The sequence below is a fragment of the Bufo gargarizans genome, chromosome 3 (genome assembly GCF_014858855.1).
Source record: "Bufo gargarizans isolate SCDJY-AF-19 chromosome 3, ASM1485885v1, whole genome shotgun sequence".
Classification (NCBI taxonomy): domain Eukaryota; kingdom Metazoa; phylum Chordata; class Amphibia; order Anura; family Bufonidae; genus Bufo; species Bufo gargarizans.
This window is the reverse complement of record NC_058082.1, coordinates 427,515,691-427,536,051: the sequence shown is the minus strand read 5'-3', so window position 1 is coordinate 427,536,051 and position 20,361 is coordinate 427,515,691. Positions and strand designations below refer to the sequence as shown.

General features: G+C 41.6%; 1 protein-coding gene across 7 annotated transcripts in view; it reads left to right on the top strand.

Annotated features, from left to right (window-relative positions):
* Nucleotides 1-20,361, top strand: part of LOC122932114 (bile acid receptor-like) — a 158,005-nt gene that overhangs the window by 71,825 nt on the left and 65,819 nt on the right. For all 7 annotated transcript variants that reach the window (XM_044286351.1, XM_044286348.1, XM_044286347.1 and 4 more), the window contains one exon: nucleotides 19,690-19,819. In XM_044286351.1, coding sequence (XP_044142286.1) covers nucleotides 19,690-19,819 — 130 coding nt within the window. The remainder of the gene's footprint in view (nucleotides 1-19,689; nucleotides 19,820-20,361) is intronic.

The following is a 20,361-nucleotide window of genomic DNA, read 5'->3' as shown; positions in this document are numbered from 1 at the left end:
AGATTAAAAAAATATATTTTTCATCTGATCTGAGGTCTGCTAAAAATATTTTTTCTTATTGTTCATTAGCAGAGAAAAAAATAAAAAATATATTTTTCATCAGACCTCAGATCAGACTCCTAAATCAGATCCCCAATCCTTGTCTGACCTACAATAAGATTACCAAACCTCATCAGACTTCCAAATCAAACCCCCAAAATCAGACCCCCAATGCTTGGATCAGACAACACAAATCAGACTCCCAGTGTCAGACCCTCAGTGCTCAGATCTCCCCCGCATGCTTAGATCTCCCCCTTCTCAGATCTGACCCCATGCTCAGACCTGACCAACCCATGCTCAAACAAGACCGCCATGCTCAGATCTGCCCCCCATGCTCAAATCTGAAACCTCATGCTCAGATCAGACCCCCATTGCTCAAATCTGGACCCCCCCAAGCTCAGATCAGACCCCCCATTTTCCAGATCAGGACAGTCCCCCCCTTCCCTCCATGCTCAGATCAGACCCACATTCTCAGTTCTATAATTTAAAAAAAAATCTCTTCCCTCTCCTGATCAGACACTGGGCTCCTGCTCGGTCGGGCACCTGCTACTCTGAGGTCTGACATGCTCTCCACTGTGACCTGATGAGCGCAATGTCAGGTCACAGTGCGTGTCTCCACGTACTACGTTCTTACACTGTGTGCATCAGGGCGTAGTGGAGAGTGAGCTGGAGCTGCAAAGTAGTAACAGTGCCTGATCAGGAAAAGAGATCTGAGCATGGGGTGGAGAGTGCTTCCTGGCTTCACAGCTAGAGCCTCACTTGAAGAAGCAAAGAGCCACATGTGTCTCAAGAGCCACAGGTTGGCCACCCCTGGACTATACGAACAGAGAAAGGCCATAAACAATTTCTTGATGATTCAAGCGGACAGGAGTACTCCACAGTGTAACTTCGATGTCAGCCAGTAGTGACACCTGCCGTTTGCTTAGGCCCTTCGAGGAGGCCACGTTATTTGTCAGTCACCAGGACTACAGGATGAACAACGTCATTACACTGCTTCATGTCCTGGAACAGATTCTGGTAAATCTGGCTGCTGAGGGAACTGGAGACATGGCGCCTAAATCTCACAGCCACATGAGCCTTGTGAGGGCTGAACTGGAGGAGGAGGCCATTGGAGCACAAGCAATGTGTAGCGAAATGGGTGGTTTTTATACACAGATGACAGGAGAGGAGAAGCAGGAACAGCCAGAGGAGCTACAGGGCAATGAGGAAGACGAGGCAGAGGACCCAGACACACCCACTGTATGCAGTGGAGATGGAAGTATGGAGTCCCTCTGAGTCACTTGTAAAAATGGCCTGAAGCATGTTCACTTGCTTGCGTAGTGAAAGCCTAATTGTCACCATTCGGCAGAGGGATGGCTTCTGGCTCCTCACCTTTTTGGACCCTTGCTACCGGTCCAAAATTGAACTACTATAGAGACATCCTATGTAATCAATTGGCTGCTGCCTATCTGCGCCATCGTCCATCCTCTAGCAGGTCTGACCGGAGGGCCCCTCTACGCTCATGTTCCTCTGCCATGGCTGCTATAGCAGGGTTGGGGGGGGTAGGAGCAGTTCCAGCTACATCAACACCAACTTGAGTTTAGAGTCGCTGATGAGCAGCTTTCTTCACCCACCTAGTGAAGAAACTACTCACCAGCAGCAGCTAGACCTGGAGCAGGACCTGAACCATCAGATGGTGGCATACTTGGACAGCACCCTGCCACGCCACATTGAAGATCCGCTGGACTACTAGGCAGCCAAACTGAATTTGTTGCCGCAAATGGCAGAGATTGCCCTGGAAAAGCTATCCTGCCCGGCCAGTAGTGTAGCATCAGAGCGGGTGTTTAGTGCGGCGAGGGCCATAGTTACCCCAAGAAGAACTCTCCTGTCCACCCAAAATGTGGAGAGACTGACTTTTGTCAAGATGAATCAGGCGTGGATCAGCCAGGATTTCCACCCACCAATGCCTGATACATCAGACTAGATCATCTATGGTGCCACACCAATACTTTGACAAAAGAGACCGGCTTCTTCTGGCTACCTACCTCAGCTACTATTCTGATGCTGCCAACCGCCTTATGCCACGCATCTGAGGCCAAGTACTCCTTCTTTCATCCACTATCTTCAGCTGGTACTGGTATCGCCACACACCTCCCCACTTTGTCAATGGGTCACTCTGTGGTCTCCTGATGCTGCTTCCATCTCACCACTCAGGTCTCCTGGTGCTGCTGCTGCCACCTCCACACTGTCATTGTGCCACCCTGTGTCCTCCTCCTGATGCTGCTACCTCCACACTGCCACTGGGCCACTCTGTGGTCTCCTCATGCTGCTTCCACCTCACCACTATGTCATAAGGCCTCTCTTTGGATTTCTCATGCTGTTCCCACCCACCCCATTTCATGACTGGGCCACTATTTTGCCTTTAGGCCTGGCTGACACAATAATTTATTTGACCATTCTTCTGATCTGTCAGAAAGAAGGAAACATGACACGCACAACGGATCCTGGCTGCTGCTTCTGCTATCTTTCCTCCTCTTGCTGGCGTAAATCTTATACAGGCCGTGGCCTGCACTGTTCTGCTAGGTTTCCTGCCCTGTCACTTAGGGAGTGCGAACGTTCGTTCTTGGCCATTTAAAGGGCCTGCATGTGCACCCAAATTCTTCCCCAGACAATGGTTGGATGTTCCACTGTATTTTAGACACCTGCCCAAGTGGGAGGGTGCCTGATATTAGGTTTCTAGATCCAAGTTTACCAGTGAAGGTGTGATTCTCAGTTAGTCTGCCCATTTACCGAACCTCTGCGTGCTTACCGACTCTGATACTCAGCTGCCTGTCTTGAGCTTAGCTTGTTTACCATACTGACTCATTACCACCTGTCCATACCTCAAACCTGTTTCACATATACACACAAACTCTGCCTGCCCTGACCTTGGCTTATTTTCTGACTATGAGTACTGCCTGATGCCTTGCTGCTTCACACCAGTGTCTCTGACCGGGGGGTCAGATGCCAACTACATCAGGACTACTCCAGGAGGTAGCAGCCTGGTTGGTTCCCTGCAGCAAAGTCCAGATCCCTGTATCAGGGGGCAATCAGGACAATCCCTGAGGTTTAGCCCACAGCCAAACCAGTCAGTTTTCACAGTGGGTCCATGTCAATCGTCTGTAACAGATAGATAGTAAGATAGATAGAGAAATGGATAGATAGACAGAGAGAGGGAGAGAATGAAGAAATACAGATAGACAGATAAATACAGTAGATAGATCTGTACATGCTAATTAACTGCTGAAATCTTTTCAGAATAGCAATCACAATATAATCACAAAGTGTTCAGGCATAATAAAAAGTTGTTATATATAAATTTGCGGATCGGGATACAAGGTGGGACAAATGGCACTTATCTTCTTATACTGTTTATGCATGTTAGCAGTCATATCTTATGCCCTGAGAATATTTATATACAAATCATCTACTGTTGCTTAACTATGAGAAACACTCAAAAAATGCTTAGTTCCAATTAGATAAATGAACTGCAGCCCATTTGTTTTAATTACCCCCATTTATATGCAACACAATATGCATCATTTTTAACCCCGTACTGTTTGTCTTTCTGTTTGGTCGAGCTCTGAAGTCATTCTGAACAACAAGGAATGTTTAGCTACCAAGAACATCTTCAATAATCAGATGACCTGCTAATGATTTCTTCTAGCCTCCCACTGGTTGGCTATTTCATTTCCCTTTATTAGATTATCCCTAAGGGATATTGAAAGCAGTTGAAGTTACGGTTATGATGTTTTTAGAAGGAGCAGAGTTGCAGTCACATGTCCCCAGAGGATGGGAGTTATTTCAAGGAATGCAGGCCTATTGAAAGCAAATGGAGTTTAAAAGAAGATGTCATAGGAGTTAAATGAAATAAGGTTAAATAAGATGAATGGAGGCTAAGTGAATGTGGGGGGTCTTTAGTAATAAACTATGAGTCAGCAATGTTCACATCCAAAAACTTCCTTTAACTACATTAATGAAGCTCCATGAATATTTTGCAAACAAGATTTTTTAGATTTTCTCCCCTTTCCTATAAGATACAGTCACACATAGCAATATGCAGCAGGTCTAACTGAAATCCAGTCCGCAGCAAATACTCACTGAAATGGACAGATTTTTGCAGCAGCATTGCTGCCAGTATTAAATCCGGTCCACTGATTTCATCCTTTACACTGTAGAGAATGACCATGCACAGATTAGCTCTGTTACATGGGATAAAGCTGCTGGTGTATGCGGGTGCATGCAAATTGCAGAACCTCGGCAGAAACCAGCGACAGATTTATAACTTCGTTCATGGCTGCCACGGTAGGTTTTGCTGATGGAAAAATCCACCATTTGAACGTGCTGTGGAAAGACAAAGATAGAGGCATGCAATCAATGGGCCAACAAGGTAGAATGGAGGAAGCTTTGGTATAAGAGTAGCCTAAGTTCAGAATAGGTCAATCGTTTGCAAGTAAATAGGGATGAGATGCAATACCAGACACAGCATTGACAGGAACAATGCTGTTTCTAGTGTTTCTTTCTAAAAAAACACTTCTTGATCTTATTGAAAAATGACATTTGTTCATGAAAAATAATAAAGGAAGTTTGATAAATGGACCTAAAGGCTATCTGTCACCACATACCACTTTGTCAAATGGGCAACAGCTGCTGTCTATTCGCACTTGTAAGTATGATGTCTTTGGCATTTTCATATGTTCCATCAATCCTCTAAAAAATTACTTTTTTTGATATGAAAATCACCCCGTTGGTTTAAGGGCCCTTGTTGCAACCAGAGGCTTCCTCTCCTTGTCTTCTATGCTGCACCCCCACTGCTGTGATGCACAGGACAGGCAGTACCTGAAGTCTTGCAGCATCATATTCTGTATATGCGCAGTAAAGGAATGGAGATTGCCATCTGCCTGGAGGTCTCCCATTCCGTTACTGCACCTGTACAGAATACGATCCCGCAAGACTTCAGGGACAGCTTGGCTTCTCCATCACAGAGGTGGTGGCGCAGCATAGAATACAGGGTGCAATTAGGTACAGAGGCACCTCCCTTGTTGCACCTAGGGGGTAATTTGCATATTATAAAAAGGCTTTTTTTCAGGGGATTGACGGAAAATATGATGATGACAAGGACATTATGGGACTCTGCTTACAAGCGCGGATGGACAACTGTCGACCGTTTGACATAGTGGTATGAGGTGACAGATGCCTTTTATGTTTCAGAAAGCATTTATTGTTTTTTGCATAAGGAAGCAAGAATTTGCAATGATGATTGACAAAATATGTTACATAGAACAATTATATCTCTTGGAGGTATACATAACAATTATCACATCTTGTAATATATTCAGATAGGAACAATATACTTCTAAACTGGAGGAAGAGGTGCATTAATCCAACCACTCTGCGTCAGGTTATAAAATGCTATAAGATTCAAAGGGAGATACTATAAAGTAAATCTGGGGAATGGGAGGAAGATAGCTATGGGTTCCCATACCCTCTCGAAAGTGGAGAACAAGTCAGTGTGGATAGCTGATAATTTCTCATATAGCAGGATTTTATTGATCCGATCTAAAACTGCTCGGAAGGATAGTGAGTCTGATCGCCATCTATAAGCAATGTGGATTCTAGCTGCTAATAGTATAAATTGAGAAAGTTTGAATCTGGCATAGGTTAACCAATGAGGTTTGTCCCCCAGAAGGCATAAGGGTAATGTTAGTGGGTAGTTACAGTCTAACACTGACGATATTAGATTTATTTTAACCCAGAACCGTTTAACAACAAGACCACCAAGTGTGTAGCATTGACCCCTCCTCATTACAACCTCTAAAGCACATAGGAGATATCTCGGGATATAGGCGATGGAGTCGGGTAGGGACCATGTAGGTTCTGTGGAGCACTTCTGTTGAGGTCTCGGCCAGAGTAACTTGCCATGATCCCTTCGTAAGGGTTTGGGAACGTTGGAACCATTTGGAGGGTGAGGACTCCTGTTGTAGGTCCTCTTCCCAGGCTCTCATATAGGGTAACTTATAACCTTCGGAAATAGTTTTGAGAGCTCCATACATTCTTGATAACAGACCTTGCCTATATAGTGAGTAGTTAATAGAGCGCTCAAATGGTGTGAAATCTACAGATCGGTTAGGCATTTGTACAGATCTTAGATAAGAAAATATTTGGTTCATGAATAAGGTATTCCCTGATAGGGGGAGAGTACTTATCCTTGAAGTCCGTAAGGGAAATCAATTTGCCTCTAACTATGAACCTGTGTAGCGTACACAGATGATTGGTTGACCACCAATCAAGGTTGTGGCATTGAAGGCCCGGCAGGAAAGCAGGATTTCCTATAAGGTACACCAACGGTGATGGTTTGGATTGGAGTGTGAATTTGAATCTGACAAATCTACAAAGTATTAGCGAGTAGTATGACAATAGGGAGTTAGCACGTATGGCCTGAGGGTCGGAGAGGCATTCCAAATCAGAGCCTTCCAGGTAAAGGGGTTAAGATTGGAGTGTTCTAGCACGATCCATAGAGGATGCTCTCGTGGGTCCAGATGGGTCAGGAACATCTGAGCCATTCTAGCTGCTGTATAATATTTCACAAAATCTGGAACTGATAACCCCCCCCTGAGACTTATGTCTGCACATGGTAGCCTTGGATATACGATGACGCTTGCCCGCCCATATGAACCTCAACACATCTCTTTAAATGAATCTTAGATCCTTTATTGGGATTTGTATTGGTAGAGCCCTAAACAAATAGAGGAGTCTTGGGAGGATCACCATTCTAATAATGTTTATCCTACCCACCCACGTGGTCTGCAGGGCTTGTCAGGAAGCCAAATCTTGGTGTATCTTTTGGTACATAGGTAAGTAGTTAGTCTTATAAACCATGTCAAGACCATTTGTTAGCTGAACTCCTAGATAAGAGATGTGTTGAGGTTTGTGTTAGAAAGGGAAATTTTGTAGTAGTACTGATCTGGTGGAGGAAGGAATATTACATAGGAGCATTTCAGATTTGGTGTGGTTTATTGAAAGGCCTGATGCTTTAGTAAAGGAGTCTAATAGCTTTAAAAGGGAAGGGAAGGAGATAATGGGATTGGTAATAGATAGTAGTAGGTTGTCCGCAAAGAGACTTAGATTATATTCCGTCCCCCCAATTGATAATCCCTTAATGTCAGTATGGGATGTTATGTGAATTGCTAGGGGTTCAATGGCTAAAGTGAATAATGCTGGGGAAAGAGGGCATCCTTGCCTCGTACCTCTTCTGATTGGGATAGGGGAGCCCCTCGTGGTGGGAAGTTTAAGACAGGCTTCTGGTTTGGAATAGAGAGCTTGGATAGCTGCCAAGAAGGAGCCTTTAATTCACATTGTTGAAAGGACTGTGTAAAGATAGGGCCAAGTGACTGTGTCAAAAGCCTTCTCAATATCAAGGGCCAACAGTGCTAGTGGGACTTTGGTTTTATTAGAGGTTTGTATAATGTTTAGGATTTTTCTAATATTATCAGGTGCTTCTCTGCCTGGAATAAATCCAACCTGGTCCTTATAGATAAGGCTCGGAAGGAGTCTGTTGAGTCTAGCAGCCAAAATAGTAAAAAGCTTGTTGTCTATGTTTAGTAATGATATTGGTAATTGAGTTGGTTAGCCAGTAATTTGTCCGGTTTATTGGCGTATTTATAATAGAAGGAGTTCGGGCTAAGGGCTTTTTCTGTATTATTTGTGAGGATTATGTTTAGTTGTTGTTTAACATCTTTTATTGCTTTGAGTAGGTACAGTGAAGGGGGCCTTTGATGGGCCCAGACTAGTCTGCTCAATTTGGCTTCTAGACCAACTTGGGCCTGATTTCATTCCCTCTTTCTCTTGGAGGCTACACTTATTATTCTGCCCCTCATGTAAGCTTTGTGTGTCAGCCACAATATCATAGGGTCGATTTCAGAGGAGATATTCTCAGTGAGGAAGTTTGAAAGGTCGTCCTGCAGCTGAGTAAATAGAGCCGGGTGGGTCAGGAGTGATTCGTTTAATCTCCAGTGAAACGAGGTATGACTTTGATGAGGGGTTGCAAAGTCAGAAATGACCATATCATGGTCAGACCATGAAGATACAACATGTCTAGAGTAGGACAAATAGGGGAGGAGAGAGGTGGATGCCCAAATCATGTCAATGCGGGAATACGCTCGATGGGCTGATGAATAATATGTATAGATTCTCTGCGGGCCATTGTGCTCCCTCCAAGTATCAGCTAGGGTTAAGGATTGTAGGACTCGACTAATCTTATTTTCCTGGGTTGCAGAGCGCGGGGTTGTGGGTGGGATAGTGCGATCTAACATAGGGTGAATGGTAAAATTAAAATCCCCACACCATATTAATTTATGAAATGTGAGCGTTTCAATTACCCGGTTCATGTTTTCAAAAAAAGGTGATGGGGTCATCAGTAGGGGCATAAGTGATAATTAAGCAGAGTGCTTCCTCTCTGTAAGTCCCTACAATAATAACATACCTCCCATTAGGAGCAATACATGTCTGTGTGACAGTGAAAGGGAAAGAGTTTCTCAGCAATGTGATAACCCCTCTACATTTTGATGTGAAGGATGACAAATAGAAACTGGAGTATTGCGGATGGAAGTATTTCGGGTGAGAGGTGGGCGTGAAATGCGTTTCCTGTAGACAGATAATGTCGGGCGCATGTTTAAGATATATAGTAAAAGCTGTCTTTCTCTTTCTAGGGGAATTTAAACCCCTCACATTATGAGTTAGTAGTTTACACATTATGACAATGCGGGAGCGGACTCTCTATATTAGGGGTGAGCCAGACGTCACCTGCCCCCAGAACCACCTCCATTCCAGTAGTCTCGCCTACTCCTACAATCACATTGATAATCATAGTAATAATTTCCAAGAGAAGGACAACAATACAGTTGAACAGTAGAATAGCATGTCTGTGAAGGTTCTCATTTATCCAGGTCATGGTATATATCTGTAAAGAATAAATCAAGGCAACTGGACGTACTGTAGATTTCTTGAAAACGTTTCACTTGTTCTTCCAACGAGCTTTCTCAATTCTGAGTGATTGTACAAAAATTCTGAGAATAAATATGTAACTGAATCCACATCTGGTAATTATACCCAGCATTGGGTCAAAGGTGTTGATTCCATTATCCTAATTGGAGTCAGTAGGTGATAAAGACTTCCCAGAAAAAGGTGTCAAGAGAGCATTATACGTGGCAGACAATAGATGTCTAACCCCCCCACCTCTATTCAAGCTTGGCTTCTCCATTTTTACGTAGATGGCCTCCTTCACGCCTCGTTTGTACCAATCGGCCTCCTTATCCAAAACACATACTTGACTGTCTTCAAAGGTGTGACCTGTTCCTTTTAGATGTAAGTACACGGCTGAATCTTGACCAGAGGTTTTGGCTCTTCTATGCTGGGCCATACGCTGATGTAGTTGTTGTTTTGTTTCGCCGATATACAGTTCTGAGCATTCCTCATTGCACTGGACTGCGTCACTGGACAACATTGGCGAAACAAAACAACAACTACATAAGCGTATGGCCCAGCATAGAAGAGCCAAAACCTCTGGTCAAGATTCAGCCGTGTACTTACATCTAAAAGTTGATACCTTGTTACAATCTCTTTATAGATGTTCAGGACAGCACCAACTATATATAAAGCCTTTTCCACAGGTTATTAATAGTGTTAGACCATTTTTGAGCTAACAAATAATTCAGTCACCTTACATTACACCATATTATGGAATTTGTTTCTGGTAAGCAATGCATATTACAAGTTCAGAGTGAAGATGGCCATTCAGGGCTTTTAGACGGATGTTTTCTGAACAACTTGTTGTTCATGGTTGGTCGGTGAAGGTTAGCATTTTGAATTAGAAATACTGCATTCACAAGATGGGTGTTATCCCAGAGGTCAGATCTTCACCGATTATAAAACATAGCATGATCATAGTGATATACCATTACTTCATAAGAAGGGAATTCTAATGTAAAGTGTACCTGTTGTTTCAGTTTATTTTTAATATAGTATAGGGACTGGGATGTAAATTTTTTTTTGTAATATACTTTATTAGGGAAAAATGCTTCTGTGTACTAGAAAACAGGAACTGCTAATGAGAATGTCTTCAGTCTGCAGAGGACACCTGTGTGTAACATACAGAGACTTCCAGCCACCTCTTGTCACTATCTTAGTCCCTGACTATGGATATGTGGCCTAAAGCCTGTATTAGACTGACCAATTTTCGGACAGTTTATCATTAACGAATGTTCGCAGGATGATATGACAGTTCAATACTGCAAACGCTCATTCATCGGGCAATTTAAATCTTTAATTACGCTTAAAAATGTTTGTTTTACAGGAGGCAAGTCGTGCTGTTTAAACCCAATCTGCTGCTGGCAAACAACTAGACAGCAAGGGGGTGAGCGATGGCATAGCAATTGCTCCTCACCATGCTGAGGAGTAGATCGCTGCATGTAATAGCAGTGGTCTCCTCCACTAGCAAGCTTGCGACTGCTGGGAAGTAACATTTCCTTCCTGACAATCGCCTGCAGAATTGGGCTGTGTAATTCAGCCTATACTATGACTATCCATCAGCCTGACTTAAACACTGGCATCTTTAGTGCTCAGTTAAGCACTGAAGACAGAATCCCCTTAGTAGAGCTCAATTACAGCTTTGATAGAAGACTCTTTAACCCCTTAAGGACACATGACGTACCAGTACGGCATGTTTCCCGATTCCTTAAGGACACATGACGTACCGGTACGTCATGAGTTTAAAATGGGATTGTGGCGCTGCAGGGGTTAATCGGAACAGGATGCCCGCTGAAATCATTCAGCGGGCATCCTGTCACAACGCCGGGGGGTGTTATATGACCCCCGTATCGGTGATCGCAGCAAACCACAGGTCAATTCAGACCTGCGGTTTGCAGCGCTTTCTGCAGTTTTTGATCCCCGCGGTCCCTGACGGGTGGTGCGGGGGGGGGGGGGGGGGGTTGCAGGCGGTGCGGGAGGTGGGATCGCGATCCCCCGCCCGCCTTCTCTTGAATATTCATTGGTGTCCAGTGGTTATACCAGAGTGTCAGCATATTGCTGACACTCTGGTATAAACGGCTGACATGTGTGCTGCGATGTCAGCCGTTTAACCCTTTCCATACCGCGGTCCGTACAGACCGCAGTATGGAAAAGGTTAACAGTCAGGGAGCTCTCTCCCATCGGGGGGCTACTGTGCCTTTGCAGCCCCCAGACAGGATGGGGTCACAGAGGGAGGGGGCTCCCCTCCTTCCCCTTCCCCGTCTGCTCAGTTGTGGCAGACGGGGAAGGTTCCCATGGTGCTGAACAGATCTGTGCTAAAGGCATAGATCTGTTCAGACAAAGTGTAAGTAAAATACAGTACAATACTCCATATAGTGTACTGTACTGTATTATACAGACATCAGACCCACTAAATCTTCCAAGAACCAAGTGGGTCTGGATCAAAAAAATAAAAAAAAGTAAAGATAGAAAAAAACACATTCATCACTGAATAAAAATTAAAAAAATTTAAATACACTACACATATTCGGTATTTATCGCCGCGTCCGTAACAACCTGATCTATAAAACGGTCATGTTACTTTCCCCGCACGGTGAACGCCATAAAAATAAAATCTACGAGGAAATTGAAATTTTGCCCACCTTACTTCCCAAAAAAGGTAATAAAAGTGATTAAAAAAGTCGCATGTACGCCAAAATAGCACCAATCAAACCGTCATCTCATCCCGCAAAAATCATACCCTACCCAAGATAATCGCCCAAAAACTGAAAAAACTATGGCTCTTAGACTATGGAAACACTAAAACATGATTTTTTTTTAAAATCATTGTGTAAAACTTACATAAATAAAAATAAAGTATACATATTAGGTATCGCCGCATCCGTATCGACCGTCTCTATAAAAATATCATATGACCTAACCCCTCAGGTGAACACCGTAAAAAATAAAAACGGTGTAAAAAAAGCCATTTTTGGTCATCTTACGTCACAAAAAGTGTAATAGCAAGCGATCAAAAAGTCATACGCACCCCAAAATAGTGCCAATCAAACCGTCGTCTCATCCCATATAAAATGAGACCCTACCTAAGATAATCACCTAAAAACTGGAAAAAAAAAAAATTTGTTTCAGAAATGAAATCATTGTGTAAAACTTACATAAATAAAAAGATTGTATACATATTAGGTATCGCTGCGTCCGTGACAACCTGCTCTATAAAACTACCACATGATCTAACCTGTCAGATGAATGTTGTAAATAACAAAAAAAGAAAAACGGTGCCAAAAAAGCTGTTTCTTGTTACCTTGCCTCACAAAAGGTGTAATATAGAGCAACGAAAAATCATATGTACCCTAAACTAGTACCAACAAAACTTCCACCCTATTCTGTAGTTTCTAAAATGGGGTCACTTTTTTGGAGTTTCTACTCTAGGGGTGCATCAGGGGGGCTTCAAATCGGACATGGTGTAAAAAAAAAAAACAGTCTAGCAAAATCTGCCTTCCAAAAACCGTATGGCATTTCTTTCCTTCTGCGCCCTGCCATGTGCCCGTACAGCAGTTTACGACCACATATGGGGTGTTTCTGTAAACTACAGAATAAGGGCCATAAATTATGAGTTTTGTTTGTCTGTTAACCCTTGCTTTGTAACTGGAAAAAAAATATTTAAATGGAAAATCTTCCAAAAAAGTGAAATTTTGAAATTGTATCACTATTTGCCAATAAATCTTGTGCAACACCTAAAAGGTTAACAAAGTTTGTAAAATCAGTTTTGAATACCTTGTAGTTTCTTAGATGGGGTCACTTTCATGGAGTTTCTACTCTAGGGGTGCATCAAATGGGACATGGTGTCAAAGAAAACAGTCCAGCAAAATCTGCCTTCCAAAAACCATACGGCGCACCTTTCTCTCTACGCCCTACTGTGTGCCAGTACAGTAGTTTACAGCCACATATGGAGTGTTTATGCAAACTACAGAATCGAGGCAATAAATATAGCATTTTGTTTGGCTGTTAACCCTTGCTTTGTTACTGGAAAAATTTATTAAAATGGAAAATTTTCCAAATTCTGAAATGTTATCACCATTTTCCATTAACTCTTGTGGAACACCTAAAGGGTTAACAACGTTTGTAAAATCAGTTTTGAATACCTTGAGGGGTGTAGTTTCTAGAATGGGGCCATTTTTGGGTGGTTTCTATTATGTAAGCCTCACAAAGTGACTTCAGACCTGAACTGGTCCCTAAAAAGTGGGTTTTTGACAACTTCTGAAAAATTTCAAGATTTTCTTCTAAACTTCTAAGCCTTGTAACATCCCCCCCCCCCCCCCAAAAAAAAAATGTCATTCCCAAATTGATCCAAACATGAAGTAGACATATGGGGAATGTAAAGTAATAACTATTTTTGTATTATATGTATTATAGAAGTAGAGAAATTAAAAAAATTTTAACACATTTTTGGTAAATTTGGTATTTTTTATAAATAAAAATGAATATTTTTTACTTAATTTTACCAGTGTCATGAAGTACAATATGTGACGAAAAAAACAATCTCAGAATAACCTGGATAAGTCAAAGTGTTTTAAAGTTATCACCACTTAAAGTAACACTGGTCAGATTTGCAAAAAATGGCCTGGTCCTTAAGGTGAAATAAGGCTGTGTCCTTAAGGGGTTAAACCGAAATAAAAGTTACACGTTACGTAACGCACAGGAGACTTGCATCCTTCCCTCTGAATCTTATGTGTTTATTGTGTGCACACAAATCATCAGGAAGTAATTTAAACGATCATGTAATGAAATGAAATTTACTTACTAAAGGTGTCCCAGGGCTGAGATTTTCAATCCCCTAAAACAATATATTCCTAATGAGTTTTTTTCTACAATTCTTTCTGAAATTCCTATAACTATATTGACTTAAATTAAATTTTTACCCATGTAGGCATCTCAGGGGGATTATCAAGCTTAGTTAACCGTTTGAAAAATGTCCTATAAAGTTAAGTTAAGGTTAGAAAGGTGAATCCTTTAATTTGAACTCCTAACCATAAAACACCGCAGAGGGCAGCAGACAGATGTCATGGAAACCGTAGTTTAATTTTTACGGTTCATCCTTGTAAGTAATTTAGAGGCTGTTTTTTGAAGGTTATCAATTTGGATGATAAAAATGTCAGGTAGTGGTTACCTTTAGGGTTTAGTGAATTGAATTATTGAAGTGAACTTTGTTCTGAATTTCAGGGAATATTCGATTCACCAAGAAGCCGAATTACCCTGTGCTTCGTGGTAACTAATCAATTTTCCCTCAAATGATGTAAAAAAAACTAACAAAAAAACGTACCTCATCCATTTAAACATGAAGAGGCCACCACGGCTTTCTTGATTATTGATCCCGTCCAAAATCTTGTGCAAGATTTTGCATGGGATCTTCAATCAAGAAGGCTGCAGTGGCCTCTTTGCACTTAAATATATAAGGTGAGTATTATTATTTTTACCCCTGAAAGGCCACCATTTTTACATCTGATGCCGCGATCAGCACAATCGCTGTTCCCCGTCATTGCACCTGCTACTTACAAAGAAATGTGCTTCGTGACAAAGTAATTTGTCATAAAGCGAATTTCTTTGTGAAATTCGGCAAAGCAGTCGAATCGAAGTTTTCCTAACTTCACTCAACACTACCTTGCTGCATAGTGTAAAGGTCCCTTTACAGGGGACTAAACAGCAGCAGATTGTCAGGAAGGAAGTGTTCCTTCCTGACAATCGCCTGCTCGCTGGTGGAGGAGACTGCTGCATGTAAATCTTCCAGAGTATAGGGAGGAGTGATCGCTAATGCCATTGCTCACCCCATACTGACTAGTTGTTTTCCATCAGCAGATGCTGTTAACAAAGCACAATCTGCTGCTGGCAAACAATTTTTGTTCCTTCACAAATGATCTATTACCTGACGAATGAGCGTTTCACTTATTTATCGGGTAATCGGCAGTACATTGACAATGCCAGATAATTGCTAACAAGCATTTTTATGAATGCTTGTTAGCGATTATCTGCTGGATTCTCAGCCTGCTTAAAGTGAAGATCAATAATCATTTGACATCCGCTATCTTTTATAAAGGAGGACAGATGAAAATCCTAAATAAATCAGTATCCAAACATAATGAGGAAGGAAATCTCCTACTAGACAAATACATGTCCGATAGGAAAGAAACTGAATTGACATTATCTAGCCCCTGAGCAATTTCTCTCTCAAAACCACAGCTACAGCACTAGGCAAACTTGGGCCTGGGCCCATAGGGCTTGAGAGGACCATGGCAATAGTAGAGGTATCAACTTTATGCTTGTCAGATCTAGGGGGTGCTAGATAGGGTGTCTACTGTGACTGACCTAGTGAACCCACATACAGTAGTGCTCACCCCGGTTGTGTACCTGCTAATTATTAGTATACATAGATAAAGAGGAAACAAGATGAAGGGAGAAGTTTGCTATAGCTTCACTATCAATTTCATAAAACAGAGGCTGCATATGTAGAAATTATCCATTGAAGCTCAACATTACTCTGTCATGGTATTGCCAGAAGAGGTTTATCAGGATACTGGCCATATCCTTAATATTACATTACATGGGACCCATGGCAATCAGAGTGAACAGTCTTCAGATTCTAAGAAACCCCATAGAGTTTATAAATCCATACACCCTTTCCATCAACTCTCCAAGGACAGTTTAAGAGATATGATGGGACATAGTGATCAGCTAAGTACTTCTGCATCTTTGTTAGGGATCAATGCAAATCTCAGCACCTGAACATGCCAAAAGATTGAGAAAATGCTAGGTACCTTTTAAAGTATTAGGTGATTTTTAGTGCCTTATCTGAGAGCATGATATGATAGAGGGAGAGAAGCTCAGCTTTATAATATACCATATTTTTCACCCCATAAGGTTTTAGAGGAGGACTATAAGAAAAAATATTTTTTTATTAGTTGACATCAGATCAGACCACCAATCAGACCCCCAATGTTAATCAGACCTCAGCTCAGACTCCCAATGTTAATATGACCCCAATCAGACCTCAGATCAGACCCCCAATGTTAATAAGATACCATTCAGACCTCAGCTCAGACCAATGTTCATAAGACCCCCAAACAGACCACAGATCAAACCCTCAATGTTAAAAAGACCCCCAGTCAGACTTCAGATCATACCCCCAATGTGAAGGACCCCCATTCAGACTTCAGATCAGACCCCCATGTTAATAAAATAAACTCACTTCTCCTGCTTCGGACGCTGCTCCTGAGATTCAGTAGTTTGCCTGCTAGGCTGGGACCCGAGGTCACACAGAGCATGCCAATGTCCTGTGTGTGGGTGGGGTAATCAAGACTCTAGCTATCTCTCCTAGAAGTCCTGTAAGGATTCTGGGGTACATATTGTTTTTTGGTCGCTTATTTCAAGTTAGAAAGGCAATGTTTTACTTTTATGGGGTTTATTGTGTGGTTTTAGTGTACATTCACACGTTAAAAACTGATAAACTGTCAGCTTTTCATGGCCATTTTGCATCAGTGTGTGCATCTATTTTCCGGCCGTTTATCTGTTTTTAACGGCTGTTTTGCATGCAATTTGCACTAGATTTTAATGGCTGTTAAAAACAGGAATAAAAAATTGATGAATTTCATAATTTTTTTTATTTTTTTATTCAAACCCCTTTGTGCCCTCCGTATAGATAATGGCCCCCTTTGTGCCCCCAGTATAGAAAATGCCCCCCATAGTGACCCCAGTATTTTAAAATGCCCCCTTTAGCAAACCACCCACAATAGCAGAAAACAAAAATACTCACCTCATCCACTTTAACATGCAGGGACACTCGCTCCTCACTGGAAGCTGCAGGATCTGTGCTCTCAGCGTGATCCTGTGACGCTGGGAGTGCAGGTTCTGTTGCATCCAGTGAGGAGCGAGGGTTTGAAGAGCAAGTTGTGAATGTCCCCCGCAAGTGGATGAGGTATTTTTTTACTTTATCCCCCCGAAAGGCCCTTGCAGCCATATTTAACGGCCATTACACAGGTGCACTCCTGTCTATATGGCTGTTAAATGAGCCATTAATTTTAAATGCCCCAAAATACAGGGCATGTTCTATTTTTTGACGGCTGCAATTCACTGGCCGTTAAAAAAAAAAAAATCCCCATGTGAAAAGGTTTTTGTCTGGCCACCACTCCGCTTGTTTGCCGTGCTGCGGCCACATCTCCAGTCGGTCCTCATTATAGTGAATGGGGCCAGGGCGGACTTCCGGCAGCACACGTGTGCAAATGTTAGGACGAATAAGCTTAATGCGAGTGTGAAAGTTCCCCAAGCAATAGCTTTTTTCTAGCCACTCTTCCATAAAGCCATACTCTGTGGAAACTACACAGTGTGTGGAGCCTTCTGATTCTACTCCGTACACAGTATAGGGTGTCAGACCCCATAGATCTTATATTGATGACTTATCCTGAAGATATGTCATTAAAAGTTGTAGCCTGTACAAACCCTTTAAGAAAACCATGTGCACTCCACTGCATGCAGTCTTCTACTACTTTACAAAGTTTATCATGGTCTGTCATCTGTAAAAAGATGCACATTTGCTAATAAATTATCATTAGGCTTTTCTGAAAAGGTTAAGACGGGGAGAAAAGGGCTTTCACAAAAAATGTAAAATATGATAATGTGTGTTGTTTTTAGGACACATTACCACTTCCTCCATTCTCCTGTTTCTCAAGCCAGAATTCCAAATCTCCTTGGCACACACACAAAAATGTGTCTTTGACTCATGATCTGGAAGATATTTACAGACTTTTAATATAATTGCAAAACTGTATTTTTAATGAACATCTACAGCCCCCACACAGAGGCAACAGCAACAAAAGCCAGTAATTAACTTCTGAGGATTTCCAACTAAGCATCATTTACATCAATGGCAAAAATGATAACATCTAATTTGTTCATACAAATAGAATGATTGAAGATACATCGAAACAAACCTAAAACTGATAAAGCTAATAAGCAAACAGTTAGGGCACACATCATTTTCAGAAAGAGAAAAAAAACGTGATTTAGCAATTGCTCAGCTCTTCTATCACATTAGACAAAATACAAAATGGCTAATGCATGTGAACAGAGCCTAAGCTGGTAGCTTTAGGGGGTATGTGAGTCCTGATTATTCTGTGGGAGATTTAAATTTAATACTTTGTCAAATGGTTTAAGTAAAAAAGAACCTTTTGTGTTCGAAACGTGGAAATGGATTGACTGCATCCCTGGCTTTTAATATGTTTGAATTAATCTTATGGATTTTAAGAAGCATTGGATTTCTGTTTTATAAACCCCAACTTTCACCCTAATTTATAGCCTATAAGGTTTGCTTTCTTTTTAATACACAATCGGAAAATGAGAAAAGAACATGGTCAGATTTTGCATGTAGTTTTGGAAGCCAAAATCAGAAGTGGATTATAAAAGGAGAGAAAGTATAAAGAACAGATACGACATCTCTTTTTTAAATTCACTCATTTTGACTTCCCCAAACTGCATCAGGAAACCTGACCATGTGGCCGTACCAAAAACTGCTAGAGGTGCTTGGTCAATGATTATACAACCAACAACTGATTTAGCTGAACTATGGGTCCAAGTTAAAAGAGCCTGGAATGGCATACCACAGGATGATATCCAGCATATGTATGACCGTTACCATGCCAGAGTGGCAGCCTGTATCACAGCGAGGGGAAATGCCACCCAGTATTAAACTGACCCCGCCTCAACAAATACCCTGCTGCAGAACTCAAAATAAAGGGTGCACCACCTTGGTTGTGTGATCATTGTCCATGCACCACTAGGAGTTTACACTTTGTCAATCTCAGTTCAATCGCATTAAGTTTTCCAAGTCTTTTTCTTTCATTTTACAGTAGTGTATGTTAAAAATAAGGTAGCTAGCACCTCCTCTTCTTTGGATTTTAAAGGGGTTGTCTTATCTGAGACATTGGGGGCATATCGCTAGGATATGCCCTTATTGTCTAATAGGTGTGGGTCCCATCGCAGGGACCAGCACCTATATCGAGAACGAAGAAGGCCAAAGTGGTGGCTGGAGCACTCTGGTCCGGCCACCACCAAGTGCTCTACCCATACAAGTGAATGGGAGAGCACCGCGCATGACTGGCAAGAGCTCTTATTCACTTCTATGGGCACAACGGAAATAGCCGAGCCCCATAGAAATGAATGGAGTGCTCTCTCCACTTTCGTGGCTTTGTTTAAGAGATTAGGAGATTTGTTTAGGAGACAGGTGCGGGTCCCACCATCCTAGCGATATACCCCCATTGTCTCAGGTGAGACAACCCCTTTAACTAAAATTTATTTTAAGTCACCTGGTATAAGTACATTGGTGAGAATGCATCATGGGTATTCACTTCACTGGATTCTTTATTCTGGAATTAGTGTAAAAAGCTCAGGTGAGGTAAAACGTCTGAACTCAAAGCATAACCTATCGCTTAATTTTTTTTCTATCAAATTTAGATCAACTCACAACTGATCTGAATTACTTAATTAAAATGGGTAACTAAGCGAAGTTTGAAAAAAAATCGACATAATTAATATATTAGTCTGACAGTTCTATTTTCTTTACAGGATTTCTCTGCAGAACAGCATAAAAAATATGTGTTAATGAGACAGTGGGAAAGGCTTGAGCAGACCATGGCAAACAGCTATGTAACAGTTCCTGATGCATACTGTCTTGCTGAACCTTTACCTTATTACGGTAAGTTAAATTCTCCACACAGTAAATAGGTTTTCGCAGCTAGTTGTTGATAATAATATTCCAATAATATGAATATCTGTAAAAATAACAGAAAACAAAACAAAACATTGTTCTTGCTCTTTTAAACCCCACTTGCAGCTAAGTCTACAACTGCTTTTTAATACTTTTGTGCCTATATATATTTTCCCACACCCAGGACTGGATCCAAAATAGGAATATAGTATGTTAAAAATAAATGCATGCAAAAGCATACACCAAAACTGGGCTGCATGAGCAAAGCCTTTTTGTCAATGCCCAGTATATGGCATGCCACACTTCAGAAAATGTTAAAGTTTCACTGTTCAAAATTTAGGAATTGATAGAATTCTACACACTCACATGCCTTCAGTTATTGAAGTAAAAAAAAAAAACACACCACAAGGATGCCCTGTGTGAACTTGACCTGAATGTGTGTAGCATGATCTCTATTAAAAGTACTTTGTGTATCCCATTAATTGCTGCTTGTTGTGGAATGTGCATAGTATACTGGATTTACCCATTTC